Consider the following 19,791-nt stretch of genomic DNA (forward strand, 5'->3'; position numbering starts at 1 on the left):
CCTCTGCACGGGAGACAGGCTTGTTATCTAAGTTTGTATCTCTATCCATAGCGGTACAGATACCTTCATATAGAAGGAAGACTCGTCACAGAAATACATGTATGTATCTATCTATCTATCTCTATATGTGGATAGGTCCGATCTATCTGCCTACATCTCTGTATGGATATCTCACTCTGTACACGCCATATATATCCATTTTGACGTTTATCAGACTCTCTGGACAGCTATCTATCCGAGACAGATACACAGATATCTCCATCTGTCTCTGCTTTTAGATTCGACAAAATCTATGTACAAATGAGTGAATAGATACATACAAACATATAGGTAGAGACGAAGAAACTTCCTTTCGAGTGTATGTACAGGACTCTAGTATTAGGAAAGTCTTTCGAAATTCGATTGCATGCGCATGCAGTCCATACCTTTATCATGAGGAGGACCTCATCTCCTCTACGTGAGTTTCTTCATATCTTTTTCTCTTCTTTCCGACTAACTTCCTTTCTCTCTATAGCAAAGGGCATCCGAAATTCCTCTATGAATTAGAGAAAGACAGTGTGTGATGTGAACGAGAGGAGGAAGAAAAAGAAAGAAAGAGTGACAAAGCGAGAGAGAAAGAAGAGAAGAATGAAGACTCCCACAGAAAAAGGATGGAAAGAAACACCGAAGAGATATTTAGAAAGAAGAATACGATCTCTCTATCTTCTTGCTAGTTCCTCTCATCCTCTTTCATTCTTTTTCGTCCTTTCTACTAGGTGACCTCCGTTACCTTTTTATCTTCCATATCTTTCGTAAGACGAAAGAAAAGATAGACAGAAAGAGATAGATAGGTAGATAGAGAGAGACGTCGTTATCTACAGACCTCTGAAGAAACGTCTTCTCTAGAGTAGATAGAGACAGTTCATACTGGGTATATCTTTCTCTCTTCTCTTCTTTTTCATTCCATTCATCTTTCATAGATAGACAATGCTCGCCTATAGAAAGTCTTCTCTTCTCTCCTAGGTTTTCTTCATAAACGGCCGTGAGATTCTTCCTCTACAGGAAAGACGAGCCACCCTCTACATTACACATACATCTTCACACATCCATACATATATACCAACACATATACATACCTATTCCTATATCTACCTGCATACATATGCACATACGTATACGATGTATCACTCGTGTATACACGGACTACCTTCCTTCTTCCATAGATACATGCATCTATCTAGATGTAAAGAGAGAGAGAGAGAGGGTTCTACAGATTATACTTAGTATACCCTTTCTTTCTCCTTCTTTCCTTCCTTCTTTCTTTCTAGACAGAGTGTCTGTGTACGTGAGAAGAGAGGGGCTTTTTCTTTTCTACTAACGGATTGTCTACATGTAGAAGAAGAAGAGTCGAGAGGTGTGAAGAGAAGAAGAAAGACATGCTTGCTCCTTCTCAGTGATAGAGTACCGAGATGTCGAGATGAGGAAGACATTCTTAAGAGCTTTACAGATAAAATTTCTCCTGGCCTTTCTTTCTTTCTTTCTGAATGTTTTTCTTTCATGTTGGTTCTCTGCTTCTTCTCTCCTCTTCAGGTGTATCGACTCCTTCACTATCTCAATCACTGGGGTGTATATACACCTCGTGAGCCATCGTATCTCCTATCCATACACACGCTGTTGAAAAAGTCATCCCCCTGCATGAGTCTAGACATCCACGAAATAAGAGCTTTCTTCTTTTCTCTTCGGCCAGTGAAGAAATCTTTCAAAAGAAAGTCTTGTGACTGAGAAGAGAGACAAAGAATGGTATTCTTGTTTCGAGCCAAGAAAAGGGAAAAAAATCGATCAGACGCACTCCCCCACTCCATCACTCACTGCCTTCTTCTTAGCATGCAGAGACACACAAAAAGAGACAACAGCAAAGACACTGATCGACAGACAGATCTCTTCTCTCTTCTTCTCCTCTCTTTCTTTCTTTCTTTCTTTTTCTTCTTCTCTTCGATCTAGAAGACGAGAGAACGAGGGGCAGGTGACTGAGAAGGAGAAGAAGAGGTGGTGGTATCGATAAGTAGAGACGAATTTCTTCTATAGATACGATTCCCTGAGGGACATGTATAGAAGGGTGTAAATTTCTTCTCTTCTAAAGAAAGACCGTCAACCTTCTTCTTTCTTTCTACCAAAAGAACAGAAGAAGAAGAAGACGACTGTCTTCTGCCTAGAGAAGGATATCTTTGATCTGTTGTTCCTGTCGCCTCCCCCGTCAGGCTGTGAGAGCTGAGAATTCGATTTTCTTCTTCTTCTTCATGGTCATTCTCTCTTTCTCTTTCTCCATCTTTGCTAGCATCTCCAGGAGCAGAAGAGCTGCAACAAGCCTTATCGAGACTCGGTCGGCTTGGAAAGATCTTTCTCTCGCTCGATTCTTCTCCTCTCTGATTGAACAGGTCCTGCTGACGCGATGAAGATAGAAACTTTGGCGAAGATGTTGAGGTGGGCGGATAGAGATTCTTGTTCTCTTCCCTTCTTTCTTCGCTTCTTCTTCTGAGGAGAGAAGAAAGAGGAGAGGGGGAAGAAGAAGAAGAGAAAGAGGAAGAGACGTCTTTCTTCTTGACTGTGGTGACGAGATCTAGAGAATCTAAAGAGATTCTCTTTCCTAGTCCTTCTCTCCTTCTCTGAGCTTTCTCTTCTTCTTCTTTTCTTTCGGAGACATGTGTTCCTCTTCTCATGGGAGATAAAGAGACATTCATACAGACATCTATATTCTCTCCTTCTTCTTCCTCTTCTTTTTCTTCTTCTTCATGTATGAAGGGTTTCTCTTCTTCATCTCTCTTAAACAGGGAGAAAGAAGAAGAAAGAAGAAAAGAAGAGGGCGTCGTTGTAGAGCTCTTTCTTCTTCTCCTCTTTGTCAATAAGAAAGACAGAGACTCTTCCTTGGCCTCTCCTTCTCTATCTAGATCTGTAGACACCTGGAGAGCCTTCGAAGAAGGAGAGCTGTTGAGAGAAGAGAAAGATAAAGATTTCTGAGAAGGAGAAGAAGAAGAGAACGGCTGAAGATGAAGAGGAAGAAGAAATCGACTCTTGTCAAGTGAGGAGGATGAAGAAGAAGAAAGATGAGAAGATAGAGGAATAGAAGAAGGAGAAGATCTGAGAGGTGATGCTTTCTCTGTAAGTTCGCTTAACGTTGTAGCTAGACTTTTCTTTCTCTTCAATTTTAAAGGAGAAGAGAGATATGATGGCGCAGAAAGAGGAAGAGAAGAAGGAGAAAGACGGAGAGGAGAAGAGGAAAGACGAAGAGGAGAAGAAGAAAGACGAAGAGGAGAAGAAAGAGGAAGAGACGAAGAAGAAGCAGAAGAGAGACGAAGAGGAGAAGAAGGAAGAGGAAGAGCCGAAGAAGAAGAAAGAGGAAGAGAAGAAGGAGGAGGAAAGGGAAGTTGAGAAGAAAAGGAAGAAGGACAAGAGAAAGGAGAAGAAGGTTTCGTGACTTTTCTTCTTCCTTGCTGTTTCTCTTCTTCTTCTTCTTCACTTTCACGATGGCGTAAGAGACGAAAGGAAGAAGAAGCGGAGGATGATAAGAAGGACTGAGAAGAATTTTTCTCTTCTTTTGTACCTCCCCTCTCGATAGTCGATGAAGTAGAAGACATAGAGGAAGAAAGAGCAGATGAGACGGGAGAATGAAAAGAAAATGAAGAAGAAGAAGAAAGAGAAGAAGGGCGAGAAACAGAAGTTCGTTGAGTCTTCTCCTCGTGAGCATTTCTCTGCTTCATCTTCTCCTCCTCCTCCTTTTCATCCAACCTGCCTCCTTCTTCTCTTTCATCTTTCTTCTTCGCGATACCTCCTTCGGCAAGTCTCTGCAGGAAAAGAAAAAGAAGAAAAAGACAGGAGAGAAAGCATCATTTGCAAAGGAAAAAGAAAGAAGGAAAGGTGAATCAGAATGACCTACGAGAAAAGAAAGAAGAAAAGACACGTGCAAACTCCTCATCTTCCCTCATTCGCGACATACACTCGTCCCCCCGTCATTCTCAGGTGTACATACACCTCACGAACAGAGAAGACGGCAGTCTTGTCTTTCCTTTCATTTCCTTTCTATCTCTGTATCTATCTAGCTAGACCATACCTACACAAGCACACCTCTTGACGAGTATCTCCTTATCTTTCTACTTCTCCTTCTCATTTTCTTTCTCTCCTGCTTTCAGAAAGAAGGGGAAAAGGAGAAGAGCAAAACAGACATACACACACTCTGTCCTTTCTTGTCTCTCTCTCTCTTTCTTTCCTTCTTTGGCGACAGATTCTCATCCTTCTCCCCGTCTAACTGTCTATCCTTGATGTGTTCTGCCTCCTCTCGAGCTCTTCTTTCAAACTCCTCTTCTTCTTCTTAACGAAGCAAAGAAGAAGAGAGAAATGAAAGAAGAGCAAAGAAGATATCTGTCGTAACACGAAAACGAAGAAGATTCCGTTTGGAGAGGTCACACGAAAGAGATTTAGGGGAGAGAATCGACTCTTCCTTTCTCTCTCTATAGCATGCACTACAGGAGATAAAGAGAAGGTGAGAGAGACAAAGTGTTCACATGAACTTTCTTTTTTGTTTCTTCTTCTCTCTCATGGAAACCCATACCTGAGAGAATTCACAGCCATCTTCTTCTTCTTGTTCTCTCTCTTCATCTCCCTCTTGTTCTGTCTCCTCATCATCTTCATCTTCTTTGTCTCGTGTCTGTTCCTCTCCCCCTGGCATCCGTTTCCTCTTCCTCTGCAGACTTCTCTCTTTTTCTTTTTTTTTTTCTTCTTCTTCTCGTTTTCGCTGAGTAGAGAGAGGAGAAGAGAAGGAAGTAGTAGATGAAGGACCCCCGACGAAACAAGAAGAAGAAGACAAACAAGGAGAAGGAGTCACGAATGATAAAGAGGTAGTTGGCGAATCATAGCAAGCAGCAGGAGGAGGAGGGGGAGAAGAAGAAGGAGACAACAATGAAGAAGAAGAGGAAGAACAACTTGATAAGAGAGGAAGAGACGAAGAGAAAGAAGAATCTTGATCCGGACTGAAGCTTCCTGCGTTATGACTACTACTACTACTGCTATCTTCTTCTTCTCCTTTCCAGAGGTAGGAGGGAGAAGAAGGAGGGGGAGATGCATAGGAGAAGTTCGGGTGATGCAGAAGAACGAGGTGGCTCTCTTCACTTTGATAAGATTTCAAGGCGGCCTGCTCTTTGCTTCTTCTCTCATTCTCATCTAAAGTATACAACTGAACCTACGGGAAAGGAAGAAAGAAGAGAACAAAACACGATTGACTGAAAGACTCGACAACTAAAGGAGTGGATGAGGTGTATAGACACCACCGTAAGGGATAAGAATGATGAAGACGAAGAGAAAAAAGACAGAGACAACTCGGATGTCTCTCCTTCAGAAATCGAAGAAGAAAAGTATGAGAAGACCTTTCTTTCTTCTCTCCTTTCTCATCTCTATCTTTTATCTCTCCTTCTTTCATCGGTTTCTTCCTCTCTTTAGTAAGAGACATGAGCGATGCCGTGGGAAGAAAAGGAGAAGTCTTTCAGGGAAAACAAGAAGAGACGAAAGATTCCCCGTCTCATCGTACAAAGAGAAAGACAGAGCGACAGACAAGACAAACAACTCTAGATGAAGTGCTCCTCCCCTCTCTCCCTCTCTCTCGCCGCATGCAAACGAAAGAAAGAAGTGAAAAAGATCAATCGAGAAATGAAGAGTCAAGTCATTCTCACTCTAGTATCATCTAGCTACGAACTGCAGCGAGGCCACTCCATCTACCAAGTCTCTCTCTGTATACCCACTCGCCAAAGAAAAGACTTCGGAAGAAAAAGAAAGAGATAAGAAAGAAAGAAGAGAGAGAGAAAGACTGGTATTGAAAAGAAGACGACCTTACCTTATTAAAAGGAGAGAAAGAGATGGTTCGCCGTCTCTTCTTCTCTCGGCCTGAACAGACAGAAGAAAAGATTCATATATAGACACACACATGAACTTTCTCTCTCTCTCTCTCTCCTGTTTCGCATTCTCTTCCTTTTATCGTGCTCTTTCATTCTCTCTCTCTCGCTTTCTCTCTTTCCTTCTGTCACTCGAGAAACGATAGAATTCATGTAAGGAAAAGAATTAATTCTACCTGTCTACTATTTTAAGCTCCTCTCTCCTGACTTCTCTTCTCTTCTCTTCTCTCTCCCTTTCTCTCTCTCTAGACATACACACATACGCATGGCACGCCTATTTATCTATCTACCTATCTTTAATCTATCCATCTTTAATCCATCTATCTATCTTTAATCTATGTATTCACTTCTTTGTGTATCGATTACCGTTGTATGTCTCCCATGGGAGACGGGGAACATAGAGAGGGGCTTCTATAGACTACTGTGGTGTCTATTGTATAGATTCTTATCATCTGTCTTCTTCTTCTTATTCAGAGAGACAGAGAGAGATCACTTACTTTTTCTTCTTTCTTCTCCCCCTTGTTCCTCTGGATTGGTCGAGTTCCTTAGTATGGAACGCCGTCGGCGATCTGCCGGGAGAACCGCTCGCCCTGAAAGGAAAGAAGAAAAAAAGAAAAAGCCCATTCACTCATTCATTCACTCTTTCTTTCTTTCTTTCTCATCTTTATCTGCCAAGTATCGACTCTCTCCATTCCCCATGAGACAACCCTTCATATAGAGAGCTATGAATGGTCAGTCTTCTTCTCCGATATACGTGCAAACGCCTATATAGACATACAGAGAAACAAAGATAAGCCATGACCTGCAGACATACGTAGATAGATAGATAGATAGGTAGATTAAAGATAGAAAGACAGGTAAATAGAGGAACATATATATTGAAGGGGTTCTCGTTTCCTGGTCTGGCGGTATGTATCTTGGATCTACCTTGACTCTATTTCTCTTGAATGCCTCTGCTTGTCATCTTTGCATGCATGCATGCATGTGTGTGTATATCCCACCATGGAGACGTCGCGCAGACAGAGGGACGTAGGATTCATCGACAGACGCAAAGTTCATACGGGAGCTCGCTGAAAAAGATCAAAGACAAGAGAAAAGAAAATACACGATGCAAGAAGGAAAATAACAAAGAAGAAGATGGATAGGCGGAGCCTCTCACATCGGCGTATATGTAGCTTCATAGATGGACAGATATAAACCGCCTTAGAGGAAGGAAAAGAGAAACGACAAGCTACCATTAGCCTGTCTATCTATCTTTAGTGTAGCCATCGATCTCTTGTAAGGAGTCTCAGTAGATATCGTCATGCTACTCTTCTAACTAATCTCTTCTTCTTTTCGTGTTTAGGGTATTGTTGATACATCTATGTATCTATATCTCTCTATGTCTGTGTGTGTGGAAATGGTCGTATATGTAGTTTCATTATAAGGATTCAACCTCCTATTGACTAGCACTCCTATCAAGAATCTTCTTCTTCTCTTCATATATATAGGTATCTGTAGATAGATATCATCCTGTAAGCCAAAGGAGAGCGATAAGAAGAAGAATAAGGGTAGGAATGATATGTCAGCCTCTCTCCTTCATCTATCTCTCTCTTTATCTCCCTCTACTCCATACGGATGAACATCCCCTCACGCTCATAACTTCGATCGACGAGGAACTTCGTGCCTCTTCTTTTTCTTTTTAGGACATTTCTAAAGATTTCTAAAGGCAGTGGGTATCTTCTATTAATCCATACAACACCCTTCTCTCCTATCTCCCTAGACACGTATCGGCCAGCTCGATCGACTCTTCTCTATCTACAGTGCGAAGTCCCTCTCTCATCTTTCTATCTTTAGAGATCTTAAGTCTCTCGATGTCTCTACTTCTCTTCTACATGTCTGCAGCGAGGTGTATGATGTGTCTCGTGACTTTTCATCGAGAAAAGAAAGAAGAGAAGAAGAGAAGAGAAAGAAGACGACGAGGAGGAGAGGGTGGGACTTACGAACACCTGTGGATGTATGAGTTGTGAAACTCCATGTTTTCGCTATGTACAGAAGTGTGTCTCGTGACTTGTCTCGCAAATCCTAGCCAAACAGGACACCCCATATCAAGAGAAAGAAAGAAAGAGTGAGAGAGAAAGAAGGAAGGAGATGGACGAATGAAGGAAGTAAAGAAAAGAAATGAAAGAGGGGAGGGAAAGAAAAGTTCGTATCTCACCGACTCTATGTCTGTCTGTATCTATCTGTATCTATTTAGATGTATGCATATTCATATTTCTCTGTATGTATATCTGTCTATATTTGCATGTACAGACATGTAGAGTGAAGGAGGCGATAGTACGTCCATCGTTCTTATCACTATAGCGAAACATAAAGACACACATGATGTACATACACACGCCTCTATAGATAGATACGTAGACCAAAGACTGACATAGATAATGATAGACAGAGAGAAAGAGATATATGGATCAGAGATAGAACGGGAGATAGATAAGAGACAGCGAGACAGATAGAAAAGACAGATACATAGATAGATAGATATACAGACACATGGAACTGTCACTGATAGAGAGAGGAAGAAAGAGAGACAGAGAGTGAGTATGCAGGATCATCATTAACCCGACGGCAAGATGTAGAACCGAGAAGTCAAAGTGAAACGTCGCCATCTACGGACAGGAAAGAAGAAACAAAAGAAGAGAACGGGGAGATCAAAAAGAGACAAAAAAGAAGAAGAGAAAGAGACTGCGAGTTGTCTATCATATATACATACAGAGAGATGGATCACTTTCCCTCTAATTCCTTCTCTTCTCCCCCTTTCCCTCTCCTCTTCTCCTCTCATCATCTTCTCCAAATACAACAGCAGAAGCAAGTGAAGCTCCCCACCTACATATCTATAATATCTAATTCAACCTCTCTCTCTATCTATCTCTGATCTATCTCCGTATCTTTCTGCAAAAGAAGCTCTCCATCCATCTATCCAGACATCCTCTTGATAAGTAAAGAAACCTCTCCGCTTGTGTAGGACTCACAACTTATTCGATGGAAAGCAAAGAGAGAGACGAGACAGCAAGAAAGAAGCGAAAGAGAGAGAGAGAGGGAAAGCAGAGGGGAGAAAGAAAGATCGAAAATCGTCATATACGGGGCCCGAAGGGGGTGTATACGTACTCCTGTAATGAGAGTGGAGAGATATCTCCTAAGCTGTTGGGTCGATAGAAGCTCCTCGTCTTTCTCCTCGACCAAAACTTCACAAAAGAAAACAAGAAACAGAAAGAACTCCATCATTAGAGAAGATGATGGGATCAGAAGAAGAAGCGAGAGAAAGAAAGAATGCAAAAAGAAAAGAAAAAAAAGGGAGGGGAAGGAACCCCCCGAAACAAGAGTCTTCTTGGATGTGTATCTCTTTGTACATACACTCAGTCTATCTACACTCACTACGTCTATCCCTTCGCATCTATCTATATCTATATCTATCTATCTATCTCGAATGTATATGACATGAACGTCAACGCTGCCAGCTGAGGTGTACATACACCCAAGCTTTGAGATAGAGAGAAGAAGAGAACTGAGAAAGAATGAAGAAGATGGATATCAACGAAGTGAACGAAAGACTTCGCTATTGTCTCTGTGAACTTACACGGATCTAGAGCAAGGAAAGAAGGAGTGTCCATTGATAGATCTTTCCTTCTTTCTTGTCTCCTAACTTCTTCTTCCTTTTCTCTCTCATTCTCCTCTTCTTCTCCTTCTTCTCCATCTCTTCTTTCCTCCTGACTATCCTGCCTGACTCTTGGGTTTCTCAGTCTTTCTCTTCTTGCGTCTTGACCCGAGACAGCCGACTCGTCAAGATGATCCCTGTCGCCCGCAGAACATCCCTCCTTCTCGGCTTTTCTTTTCTTCTTCCTCATGATCTTTTCTTCATATTCTCTTTGTATCTTCTTCTCTAGATCTTCGTCTAAGTCGCGCTGTTTCTCTCTCTCGCTCTTCATCTCCTGTTCTTCTTGAAGCGTATCCCACATATCGAGCTGGCGGTTTCGCCGAAAAGAAGGAGAAGAGACTGATGTACGCTGAGCAGAAGAGAAAGAGCGAATCGACGTTGGGTCGTGAGAATCGATTGTCTCATGTAGAGAAGGAAGAAAGGCTTCTTCTTGAGAGAAGAAGGACATCGAGTTTGTTGGAGTCGAAGATGAGGAACGAGATGAAGAAGACGAAGAAGAATAGCCATGATAAGAGCCAAGACTGCTTCTTCTTCTTCTTGTCTTTGGTGATGCGCTGCAGAGGGGAGAAGAGGAAGAAGAGGCTGAAGATGCAGAAGAAGAGAGAAGCGAAAGACTGTTTCGAGAAGAAGTCTGTATACTGTGGTAAGATGAAGAAGGAGAAGAAGAGGAAAGAGAAGAAGAACGAGAAGAAGAAGAAGAATAACTTAAAGCGGAGTCGCTACTACGACTTGAACGTCGCGGAAAAGAGTATCGCGAAAGCATCGAAGGAAGGGAGGGATGAAGGGGCTGATGGAGCGTCTCGGGAGAACCTTGTAAAGAAGAAGAAGATGGAGGAGAGGAAGAAGAAGAAAGAGAAGAAGATGAAGAGGAGGAAGACGATGGGGATGAGGAAAGAGAAGAAGTTTGGAGGTTGACGTGTGAGGAGGATGAGAGGGCAGGAGAACAAGAGGAGAGATCATGACGAGGTGAGATGTCTGAAGGTGCTGAATATGAGGAAGAGAGAGACGAGGAAGAAGAAGATGAAGAGACAGATGGAGGAGATGAAGAAAGAGAAGAAGAAGGGTCTATAGAAGAAGACTGTGAAGAAGAGGTCGCATTGCAGATGAGAGAGGTTCTTGCTATGGAAGGCAGGGAGGAAGAAGAAGGAGAAGAACTTAAGTCACTCGTTCCATTCGAACAGACACTATTACCTTGTCCGCCAGGAATAATAGACGAAGAAGAAGAAGTAGTTAAGGAAGAAGAGAACAAGCAAGATGAAGAAGATAGATTAGATGAAGACATTTCTTCTTCTCTCTCGATCTTCTTTTCATCTATCCTTCCGCTAGGTGACGCAGAAGGAGAAGAAGAAGATAGACCAACCTTCTTCTCTTCCTTCCTAGAATAGGAAGTACTCCTGCTATTCATTGGCTTTGGATTCTCATCAGCCATCTTCATCTCTTCTTTCACATAGTTCTCCTTGATCTTCTCCTCCTCCTTCTCCTCTTCTTCCTTCTCTTTCCTTCTCCTTCTTCTTGTCAGGATTGAAGAAGATTGTTCTTTATCTTCTGAGTCTTCTGTATCCTTTTCTCTTCTCTCTCTTCTTTCTTCCTCTTCTTCTTGCAAATCTACTTCTCCCTCGTCGTTCTCTTCCGTTTCAGAACATCTCCGACCCTCTTCTTCTTCGTCTTCTCTCCTCTCAGAGCTTCTCCAGTTGGAATCTTTACGATCTTTATCTTCTTCTTCTTTCTTTATCCTGCTTCTCTCACCTTCATCGTCATTTCCATCATCTTCTTCTTCTTCTTTGCTTCTTCTCTCCTGGCTGGGAAGAAGTCTTTCTTCCTGTCCACCCTTACACCCCTCTTCACACAGGGGTGTATATACACCTCGACTTCTCCTCAGACCTCTTGGACCTTTCACCTTCACACTATTCCTACTAAAGTCATTTCCTTTTCTTCTCCGAGTCCTTCTTCTTCTTTCTTCCTCTTCACTATTTCTCGAGACAGTCGCTCTTCCTGTTGTTCTTCTTCTTCTTCCTCTTTGATGAGCGAGAAGACTCCCATCCTTCTTCACATCTCCTTCACACACATTTCGACCTTCTCTTTCTTCTTCCCTCTCTCTTCCTTGCCTTTGTGACCTCTTCTTTCTTTGTAAGTCTCCATGGTAGCCCTCCTCACAAGAGTAGGCACGCTCTTTTCCTTCGTCACTCTCAACTTTCCGACTTCTCTTCTTAGCATCTTCATCTTGCTTCGACGGGGGATCAGCATCAGCCCTCATCTTCTTTCTTTCTTCCTCTTCTTCTGTTAAGGAGACTGAAGAAGAAGAAGAGGAAGAAGAAGAGGAGGAGGAAGAAGAACATAAACGTCTTGATCTTGAACGTGTGTCTTGCTTTTTCTTCCTCTCTTCTTCTTCTTCTTTAATCTCTTTCTTCTTGTTCTCTTCTTCTTTTTCTTTATCGCCTTTCCTCACGGGTCGTTTTGGCATAGAGACATCTTCTTTACCGTAGACAACTGCATTTAGAGAACCTCTCTCGATTCCTGAAGAAGATGAAAGAGGAGAAAGTCTCATAACTTTTCTTCTCTTCCTTATCTGAGAAGGTATCTCATTAATCTCTCCCCTTTGTGCTCTCCACCCCATACATCCCTCATCAGATTTCTCTTCTTTCGAGGAAGCTGAACTTCTGCTTCTTCTTCTTCCTCTCCTAAGGTTCCCCTTTGAGATACGCTTTGCAGATGGAATCTTCTCTAGCGTCATCTTCTTATTCTTCTCTGTCTCTTCCTCCTTGGTCTTCTCCTTGACTTCGCTTCGATCTTCGTTATTTCTCTCATCTTCTTCTTCTTTCTCTTCAGAGATCTCTGATGCATGGAGATGTGACTGAGGTGATCGCGGTGCTAGGGAAGAAGAAGAAGATGTAAGAGGAAAAAGGAGAGGAAGAGAGGTAGGGGGAGAAGAAGAACAAGAGAAAGAAGAAGTGGGGAGTGGCGAAGGAAGATTAAGAAGAGAAGTAGTGGAAGAAGAAGGGGAAAGAGAAGAAGAAGAAGAGAGAGAAGAAGTGAGAAATGGCGAAGGAAGAGAAGGGCTGCCCGGGTGGTAGAGATTCTGCTCACATGGAGATGAGGGGAGAAGACCGATGTGAAGCTGAGGAGAAGAAGAAGAAGAATGAAGGGAAAGAGAAGAGGTGATCTGGGGTGAATGACGAGGAGAAGAAGAAGAAGGATTTCCCACCTTTAGTTTCTTCTTCTTCTTCACATTTGAGAGAAAAAAGAGAGAAGAGGAAGACGAGGGCGATACGGAGGATGATAATGATGATGCTGGAGACATAGGAGAAACAAGAATCTCTTCTTCTTCTTCATTTAGATTTTCTTCGGTTCCTATCTCCAATGGACTTAACAGAGGAGAAGACGAGGCAGCAGTGACGAATGATGAGGCACTCGATGAAAGAGAAGAAGATAAAGAGACACCCCCACCTTCTTCTTTCTCTTCTTTGATCGTCATCTTCTTTTTCTCCTTCTTCTCTTTATTAGTCTTCTCTTCTCTTCTCTCCTCTTTCTGTTCTTTCTTCTCTGTCTTCTTTTTCTTCTTTGTCTCCTCCTCTCCTTTTTCGCTCTTCATCTCTTCACAACTTTTCTGAGGGGGCGTCACTGAATCACGTCTCTTAACTCCATCTGCAGACACCTCATGTGACGCCGAAGAGAGCCCTTGCAGCCCCCCTTCTCTCTCTTCTCCTCCTCCTCTTCCTTGTTCTTTTGACGATAGGATCGTGAGCTTTCTCTTCTCCGCCTCCTCATCCATCGCATCATTTCCTGCCTCCTCTTCCCCCTTTGTCTGCGCAATAGAAAGAGAGGAAGAAAGAGGAGAGAGTGATGACGATGAAGAAGAGAAAGGAGAAGAAGAAGAAGATTCTCGAAGAGAAGAAGAGGAAGAAGATCCAAGAAAAGGAAGTGCATGTGTTCCTCTCCTACTATGACTCCTTCTTCCTCTTCTACGATTGGGCGAGCTCCTTTCATCTTTCATTGAAGCGAAAGTGACAGAGAAAGAAGGAGAGCCATAGTTACTAATGAAATCTACGGAACTCCTCATAGAACGAGGAAAACTTCTTAGACATGCCGAAGTATTCTTAGAAGCCCTCTTCTTCTTCTTCTTCTCCTCTTCTTCTTCTGCCTCCTCCTCCTCCTCCTTGTCATCTCCTTCTTCTTCTTCCTCTTCACATAGGTTCACAGTGATCTCCTCATCATCTCCTGAAGAAAGAGGAAGCCCCGGCACGACTTCTCTATCTTTCTTCATTTGCAACTTCTTCTTCTTCTGCTGCTGCTCGTAATTACTACGGCTATGAGGATTATCTGGTTCTTCTCTTATACAACACTTTAGTCTTCTCTTTTCTTCTTCTTCTTTCTCTTTTTCCTGGACACCTGGTCGGAGGCCTGGCTGTGATGACGAGCTCTGTTGAGAAGTTCTTTCGCCTTCTTGGGAAGCAGGAGAACAGGAGAGGAAAGAAGAGGAAAGGGCTGCTTGTAGACTCGATGAAGAAGAAGAAGAGAGAAGACGAGGAGAGCGGCGGAGAGGGAGAGGCTTTCCACGTGAAGAAGAAGAAGGGAAAGAAGAAGAGATAACTATACTTCTTCTCTTTCTCGGTGAGATAAGAGGGGAGGAAGGAGACATAGAAGAAAAAGAAGAAAGATGATGTGAATTTGGCTGAAGAGAAGAAGGAGAAGAAAAAAGATCTGTAGAATGATCTACTCTTTGAGTAGAGGAAACCTCATGATGTGAAAGAGAATCTCTTCTCTCATCACGTCTACCTTCTTCATCTTTCTCTTCTTCTCTTATGCTGTTGTTCTTCTCAACTTTTTCAAGTGACGCCGCCGTAGGAGTAGACGAGGAAGAAGAAGAAGATAAAGGAGAGGAAGAAGAAGAAGAAAGGGAAGGAAGAGGAGAGAGAACAGGACAGGAGAACCTTCTTCTATGATCTCGACTTCTCTGACCAGCAGCACGTGAGTTGAGAGGGGGAGAAGAAGGAGAAGGATCTCTTGTGAAGGAAGAAGGCCTTGCAACAGAAGAAGAGAGGAGACGAGGTGAACGCTTAGGTGTATCCGAAGATGAAGAGCAAGAAGAGAAGGATGACGACGAAACCTCGGCTCTATCGAAGAAAGAAGAAGTAGGAGACAGTTGAGACGACTGTCTCCGAGGGCGAGACGAGGAAGAAGAAGAATTCACATATGGCGAGCTAGAAGAAGAAGAAGCAGAAGAGCAAGAAGGTGAAGAATGAAAAGAAGAACGACGAAGAGGAGAAGAAGAAGAACGACGAAGAGAAGACGAAGAGCGACGAAGAGAAGAAGAAGTGGAATGGCATCCCCCTTGTAAAATGTCCGTTTGATGAGAGCTTGTCTCATGACAAGAAAGAGTGGGTTGAGAGGACCGTTTCTTTTCTCCTCTTTCAACTTGAAGATCACTCGATTTTCTTCTTTCTCTCCTCTCTTCAAAGCTTTTCTCCTCTTCTTCTGTCTTCTCCCGAGAAAGAATGGTCCTTCTTCTCTCGGACGGGCCCTCTCTCTGAGACATAGAAGAAGAAAGGTTATCAGGAGTAAGAGAGGGAGGGGTGCTGGAGAGAGAAAATGTAGATTCATGTCCCCGAGAGGAAGAAGAGAGAAGAAGCGCTTGAGAGAGAGAAAGACACGATGGAAATTGACGTGACCTGTCATGTAACGCAAAAGTTTCACCCCTTCCTCGTCTTCTCTCGATTTCTTGAAGAAGAGAAAGAGACCGCCGCTGTGACCGAGTTAAGACTTGACTCTCTTCTGTTGAAAAGGGCGCCATTGAGTGGAGTGCATGCGAATCTTTGAGAAGATCGATCTCTTCTTCTCTTTCTTTCTCATTCTCTTTTCTTCTCTTCCTCCTCTCTTCATCTTCTTCTCCTCCTCCTCCTTGTTCTCCCCCTCCGTCTTCATGAGGATCTCTCCTTCTCTCTGCTTGAGGAGAAGCTCTCGGACTCTCTTCTTTCTCAGGGAAGACTGCAAGGAAAGAAGAAGGATCTTTAGACTCATCTTCTTCCTCTTTCTCCTCTTCTGCTCGTCTTGCATTGTGAGAAGAAGCAGGAGAAGAGTATCGAGAGGACGCCCTCCTCTCTCCTTTGGTCTCATCCTTCTGTGGAGTTATGAATCTATTCGAATCTCTTCTTCTCCTTCCACCCCGTGTCATCTTCATTCCTTCTTCCTCTCCTCTTCCTCTGTTCTCTTCGTCATCTTCTTCTTCTCTTCTTGCTACATTCTCTTCTTTCTTCTCTTTCAGTACGTGAAGTTCACTGACGTCATCATCTTTCATCTTTCTTCCTCTCCTCCGGCTTCGTGTTCTCTCTTTTATCTTCTCTTTTTCCTCCTCCTTATTCTCCCCCCCCCACGTCGCCTCTGTCTCTTCTCTCTCTCCTTCGTCTTCATCTTTTCTTTCTTCTTCTTCTTCTTCTCTTCCCTCTTCCTTATCTCTCCTTTCATTCACTGTCTTTCGAGAGGCGTCGGCCCCGCCGTCATTCCCATCCATCATATCCTTTCCCTCCGTTTCTTCTTCTTCTTCATTCTTCTTCTTCTCTTCTTCTTCTTCTGCTTTCTTATCTTCCTCTATGTCTCGACAATCTTTCTCTTGCCTACCGTTGATAGACACCGAAGAAGAGACACGCAGAGACGACGAGGAAAGCGAAGAAGAAGATACCGGGAGAGAGGTAGACAGTAGTGACGGACTGGAGTCATCCACAGAAAGACAGCTCGGGTCATTCACACCTGCCCAAGCAGTCGGCCTTCTCGCTTTTCTTTCTTCACTTTCCTGAAACCTGTTATATGGAGATGAAGAAAATGAAAGAAAAGGAAGCGGAAGAGGGGGCGAAAGGAAAGAAGAAGAGGAAGAAAACGTCTTCTTTACGATTCTTTGGTCACTCTCTTTGAAGAGACTTTCCGGGGAAGAAAAAAAAGCAAATCTCTTCCGACTATGACTGCTGCTGAGGCGGTGACTTAAGCCTTGTCGACCGGTTCTAAGATCATGGAACTTCTCTCCTTCTTCTTCTTCTCTTTCTTTTCTTTCTTCTCCTCTCTCCATTTCTTTATGTTTCTTTGATAAAGGTGACGTCGGAGTACATGACGAGGAAAGAGGTAGAAAGCGAAGAGGAGAAGGATGTGAAAAGAAGAAAGAACTTCTCTCTTCTTCTTCTTCTCCACCTCCTCTGCCTTCTTCTATATCGGCAGGAGATCGTGAGGAATCGAGGCTCTGATGATGCAAAGAAGAAGAAGAAGCAGAGTCAAGGGAGATTCCGCCGTGTTCTTCTTCTTCTTGCGGCTTCGCCCTATCGTCAAGATTTCGATCACGAGAAGAGAGAAACGAAGCTGATGGCACTCCGAAAGAAGAAGAAGAAGTAGAAGAAGAGACGATACAATTGAATGATGGCTGGTGTTCTTCTTCTTCTTTTTGTCTTCTTTCTCGCGCTCCTTCTTGATCGCTTTCTTTGCGGGGACTGGTAAACTTCGATTCGTCAATTTCTCCCCCGATCTGAAGGTGAGGAGGAGAAGAACAGCCTGGAGATGAGGAAAGAGTTGCCCACTGAAAAGGTTGAGAAGAAGAAGAAGAAGCTCGCTGAGAGAGAGAAAGAGACGAAGATGACTGAGAGAAATGATGAAGAGGCGAACAAGAAGAAGAGGAAGAAGAAGAGGAGGAGGAAGGTTCTTGAGGCCGTCCGTGTCGAAGGATAGAAGAAGAGGAAGTGAGAGCGGGAGAGAGCAACAAAGAAGAAGAGGAGGAAGAGGAAGAGAAGGAAGTAATCATAATAGAAGGAGAAGAAGTGTCGAATATAACGTCAGGTGTATCTTTCAGGTTTCCTTCTCTTGTCCTTGAGACTTGAATCTGAGGTGGAGAAGAGAAGGAAGAGGATAATGAAGAAGAGCAGGAGGAGGAGAGACGTGGGTCAGAGATGAAGGAAGGACAAAGATTTTCTTCTTCTTCTTCCTCCTCCTCCTCATCTTCTTCTCTTTGTGTGTTTAGATAGGAATCTTGAGACGAGTCATTTCTACGTTGTCTGCTTCCTTCTTCAGCTTCCTTCTTCTTCTTCTTCTTGTCGGTATCTGATGTAGAAGAATGTACGGCCGCGGACTCTACTGAAGAAGTCATAGAATTGCTTGGATGCACCACGGGTAGTGTCTGCTGTACATACACCTCACTTCCTCGTTCGTACTTTGTCTCCTCACCCTCTAAACAGTCCGTTTCTCTTCTTCTTCTTCTCCGTGATAAAACAAGGCCTCCAGGAGAATAAGAGAGAGATGAACTGCGTCTTGTTGCTCCTCTTCTCTCTTCTTCTTCTTCTTCCTGTCCTTCTTCTCCTTCTCTAAGTGTCCCTTTCTGAAGCTGCCTTGATCTATGCTCTCCAAAGGAATCTTCTCTCACCTGGTTTGTCACGTCCTTTTTCAAAGACCTTCTCACTTCCTCTTCGTCTCTCCTTTTTTCTTCGTTTTCTTGTTCTTCTTTCTCGTCATCTTTGCTCGTTGAATTCTCTTGTCTATTTCGAACCGTTCTTCTTTTTGTCCGCGGCGAAGAATCGAGTCTAGAAGAAGAAGGAGGAGGCTTGTCTTCCTGGATGAAAGAAAGAGACTGAGGAACGTTATTCCCAGGATCTCTCCATTCGTCACTTAAGCTTCCCTCTTCCTCGTGACTTTCTCTGAAGTAGTTAGACAGAGGCAAGACGGGTGTGTCGATATGTTTCTCATCGACAGAACATAAAGGAGAAGAAGATGAAGAAGACGAAGAGAGAGGCAATTTGCTAGAGACCGCATTTCTTCTTCTTGGATGCGGGTTATAAGAAAATGAAGAGGAAAATGAGGAGGAAGAAGAAGAGGCTGAGGACAGGGGGGAGAACGAGACATTTGTAGTAGCTGTATGTACACCTGAAGAAGAAGAGGTAGAAGAAGACAAAAGTCGAAGTGAAGTCCGAGGCATCTCGAAGATGTTGAATATCAAAATAAGAAAGAAAGAAAACGGAGAGAGAAATGAGAAAGAAAGAAAGGACAGAAGAAAAAGATCATTAGCAGAGAGAGTTCAAACCGAAGGCGAATCCATTTGACTGTGTAGATGTGAATCTCCGTCAATGAGAAGAAGAAGAGAAGAATTGAAAAAGAAGTCGAGACGCGACAGACTGTAAGACGAAGAGAAAAAGAAGACTTTTCAGAAGGAAGAGAAAGGAGCTTTTTATCTTGTGGAAGTCCAGACGGGGAGGTGAGAAGACGACGGGGAAGAGAAAGAGAGAAAGAAAGAAAAAGACGGGCGATCTCTTGAGAGACAGCCTTAGTTCTTCATCTTCTTTGTCCCTCTTTTCTCCGGCTAAGGAAAGCAAGAAGGAAAGGGAGATGAACAATGTCTGTAGAAACTTATTCTCTTCTACCTTCTATGATGTGAAAACAAAGGTGTGTGGCCTCCTACTCACGCACACACCAAGGTGTATGTACACCCCAACCCGACTTCTTGTTCCAAGAAAGACTTTTGACAAGAGCTCTTCTTCTTCTTCTTGAAGACAAACCGACCTCGTTTCTGCAAAATTTGGGGAAAAACTTTTTGTACCGATCTCACTAGGAAACAGTAATTCTTGAAAAGGACTTAGAAGACGACACTCATAAGAAGAAGAAAAGGGGAGAATTCGTGAAGCCAAAGAAGGAAAAAGAACATCGCCGTCTTCCCTCTTCAATGAAGTCTCAATTGACTGACAAGACACAACAAAGGAAGAAATTCTTCTCCTCTCCTTCTCCTGGCAAAGAGTACGGTATGTTTCTTTCGCCTTTTTCAATAAAGAGAGGATAGCTGCAGCTACTACTACTACTTCTTCTTCCTCTTCTTCTTCTCGTTGAAGAAGATGATCCCTAAGCAAGGAACTTGAAAGTGTTGGTTGACAAGAAAGAAAAAACTTGAGAGAACGTCATCTCTAAGGAAAGAAGGAAAAAAGCTGGAGAAGCCTTATTTCTCTCCTGAATGAAACGAAGAGAAGTAGACAACGAGAAGAAGACGAAGAAGACAAAAAAGACAATGTGGAAAAGAAGACGAAGAAGTGACTGCGTGCTTGGTGAGCCGTGCGGTGTGTGTGTGTGTGTGTAAGGAAAAGAAGCAAACGAGTCTTCTACATCTCTCCTCTCCGATCAGTCGTTATCTCAGCCTCTTCTCCCTCTTGTCTTTCCCTTTCTCTTCTTCTTCTT

General features: G+C 43.1%; 1 protein-coding gene across 1 annotated transcript; it reads right to left on the reverse strand.

The window, feature by feature from the left end:
- Positions 1 to 1,829: 1,829 nt before the first annotated feature.
- Positions 1,830 to 19,731, reverse strand: CSUI_001040 (uncharacterized protein; the record flags this gene model as incomplete). Its single annotated transcript, XM_068061246.1, has 8 exons — positions 9,532 to 19,731; positions 8,927 to 9,139; positions 7,898 to 7,979; positions 6,917 to 6,985; positions 6,413 to 6,505; positions 5,858 to 5,907; positions 4,583 to 5,209; positions 1,830 to 3,818 (listed from the first exon to the last, which is right to left on the reverse strand). Coding segments are annotated over exons 1-2 (9,228 nt in total), but the record flags the coding sequence as incomplete, so codon positions are not given.
- Between the last annotated feature and the right edge of the window lie 60 nt (positions 19,732 to 19,791).

This window comes from Cystoisospora suis, assembly GCF_002600585.1.
Source record: "Cystoisospora suis strain Wien I chromosome Unknown contig_420, whole genome shotgun sequence".
NCBI classification, from domain to species: Eukaryota; Apicomplexa; class Conoidasida; order Eucoccidiorida; family Sarcocystidae; genus Cystoisospora; species Cystoisospora suis.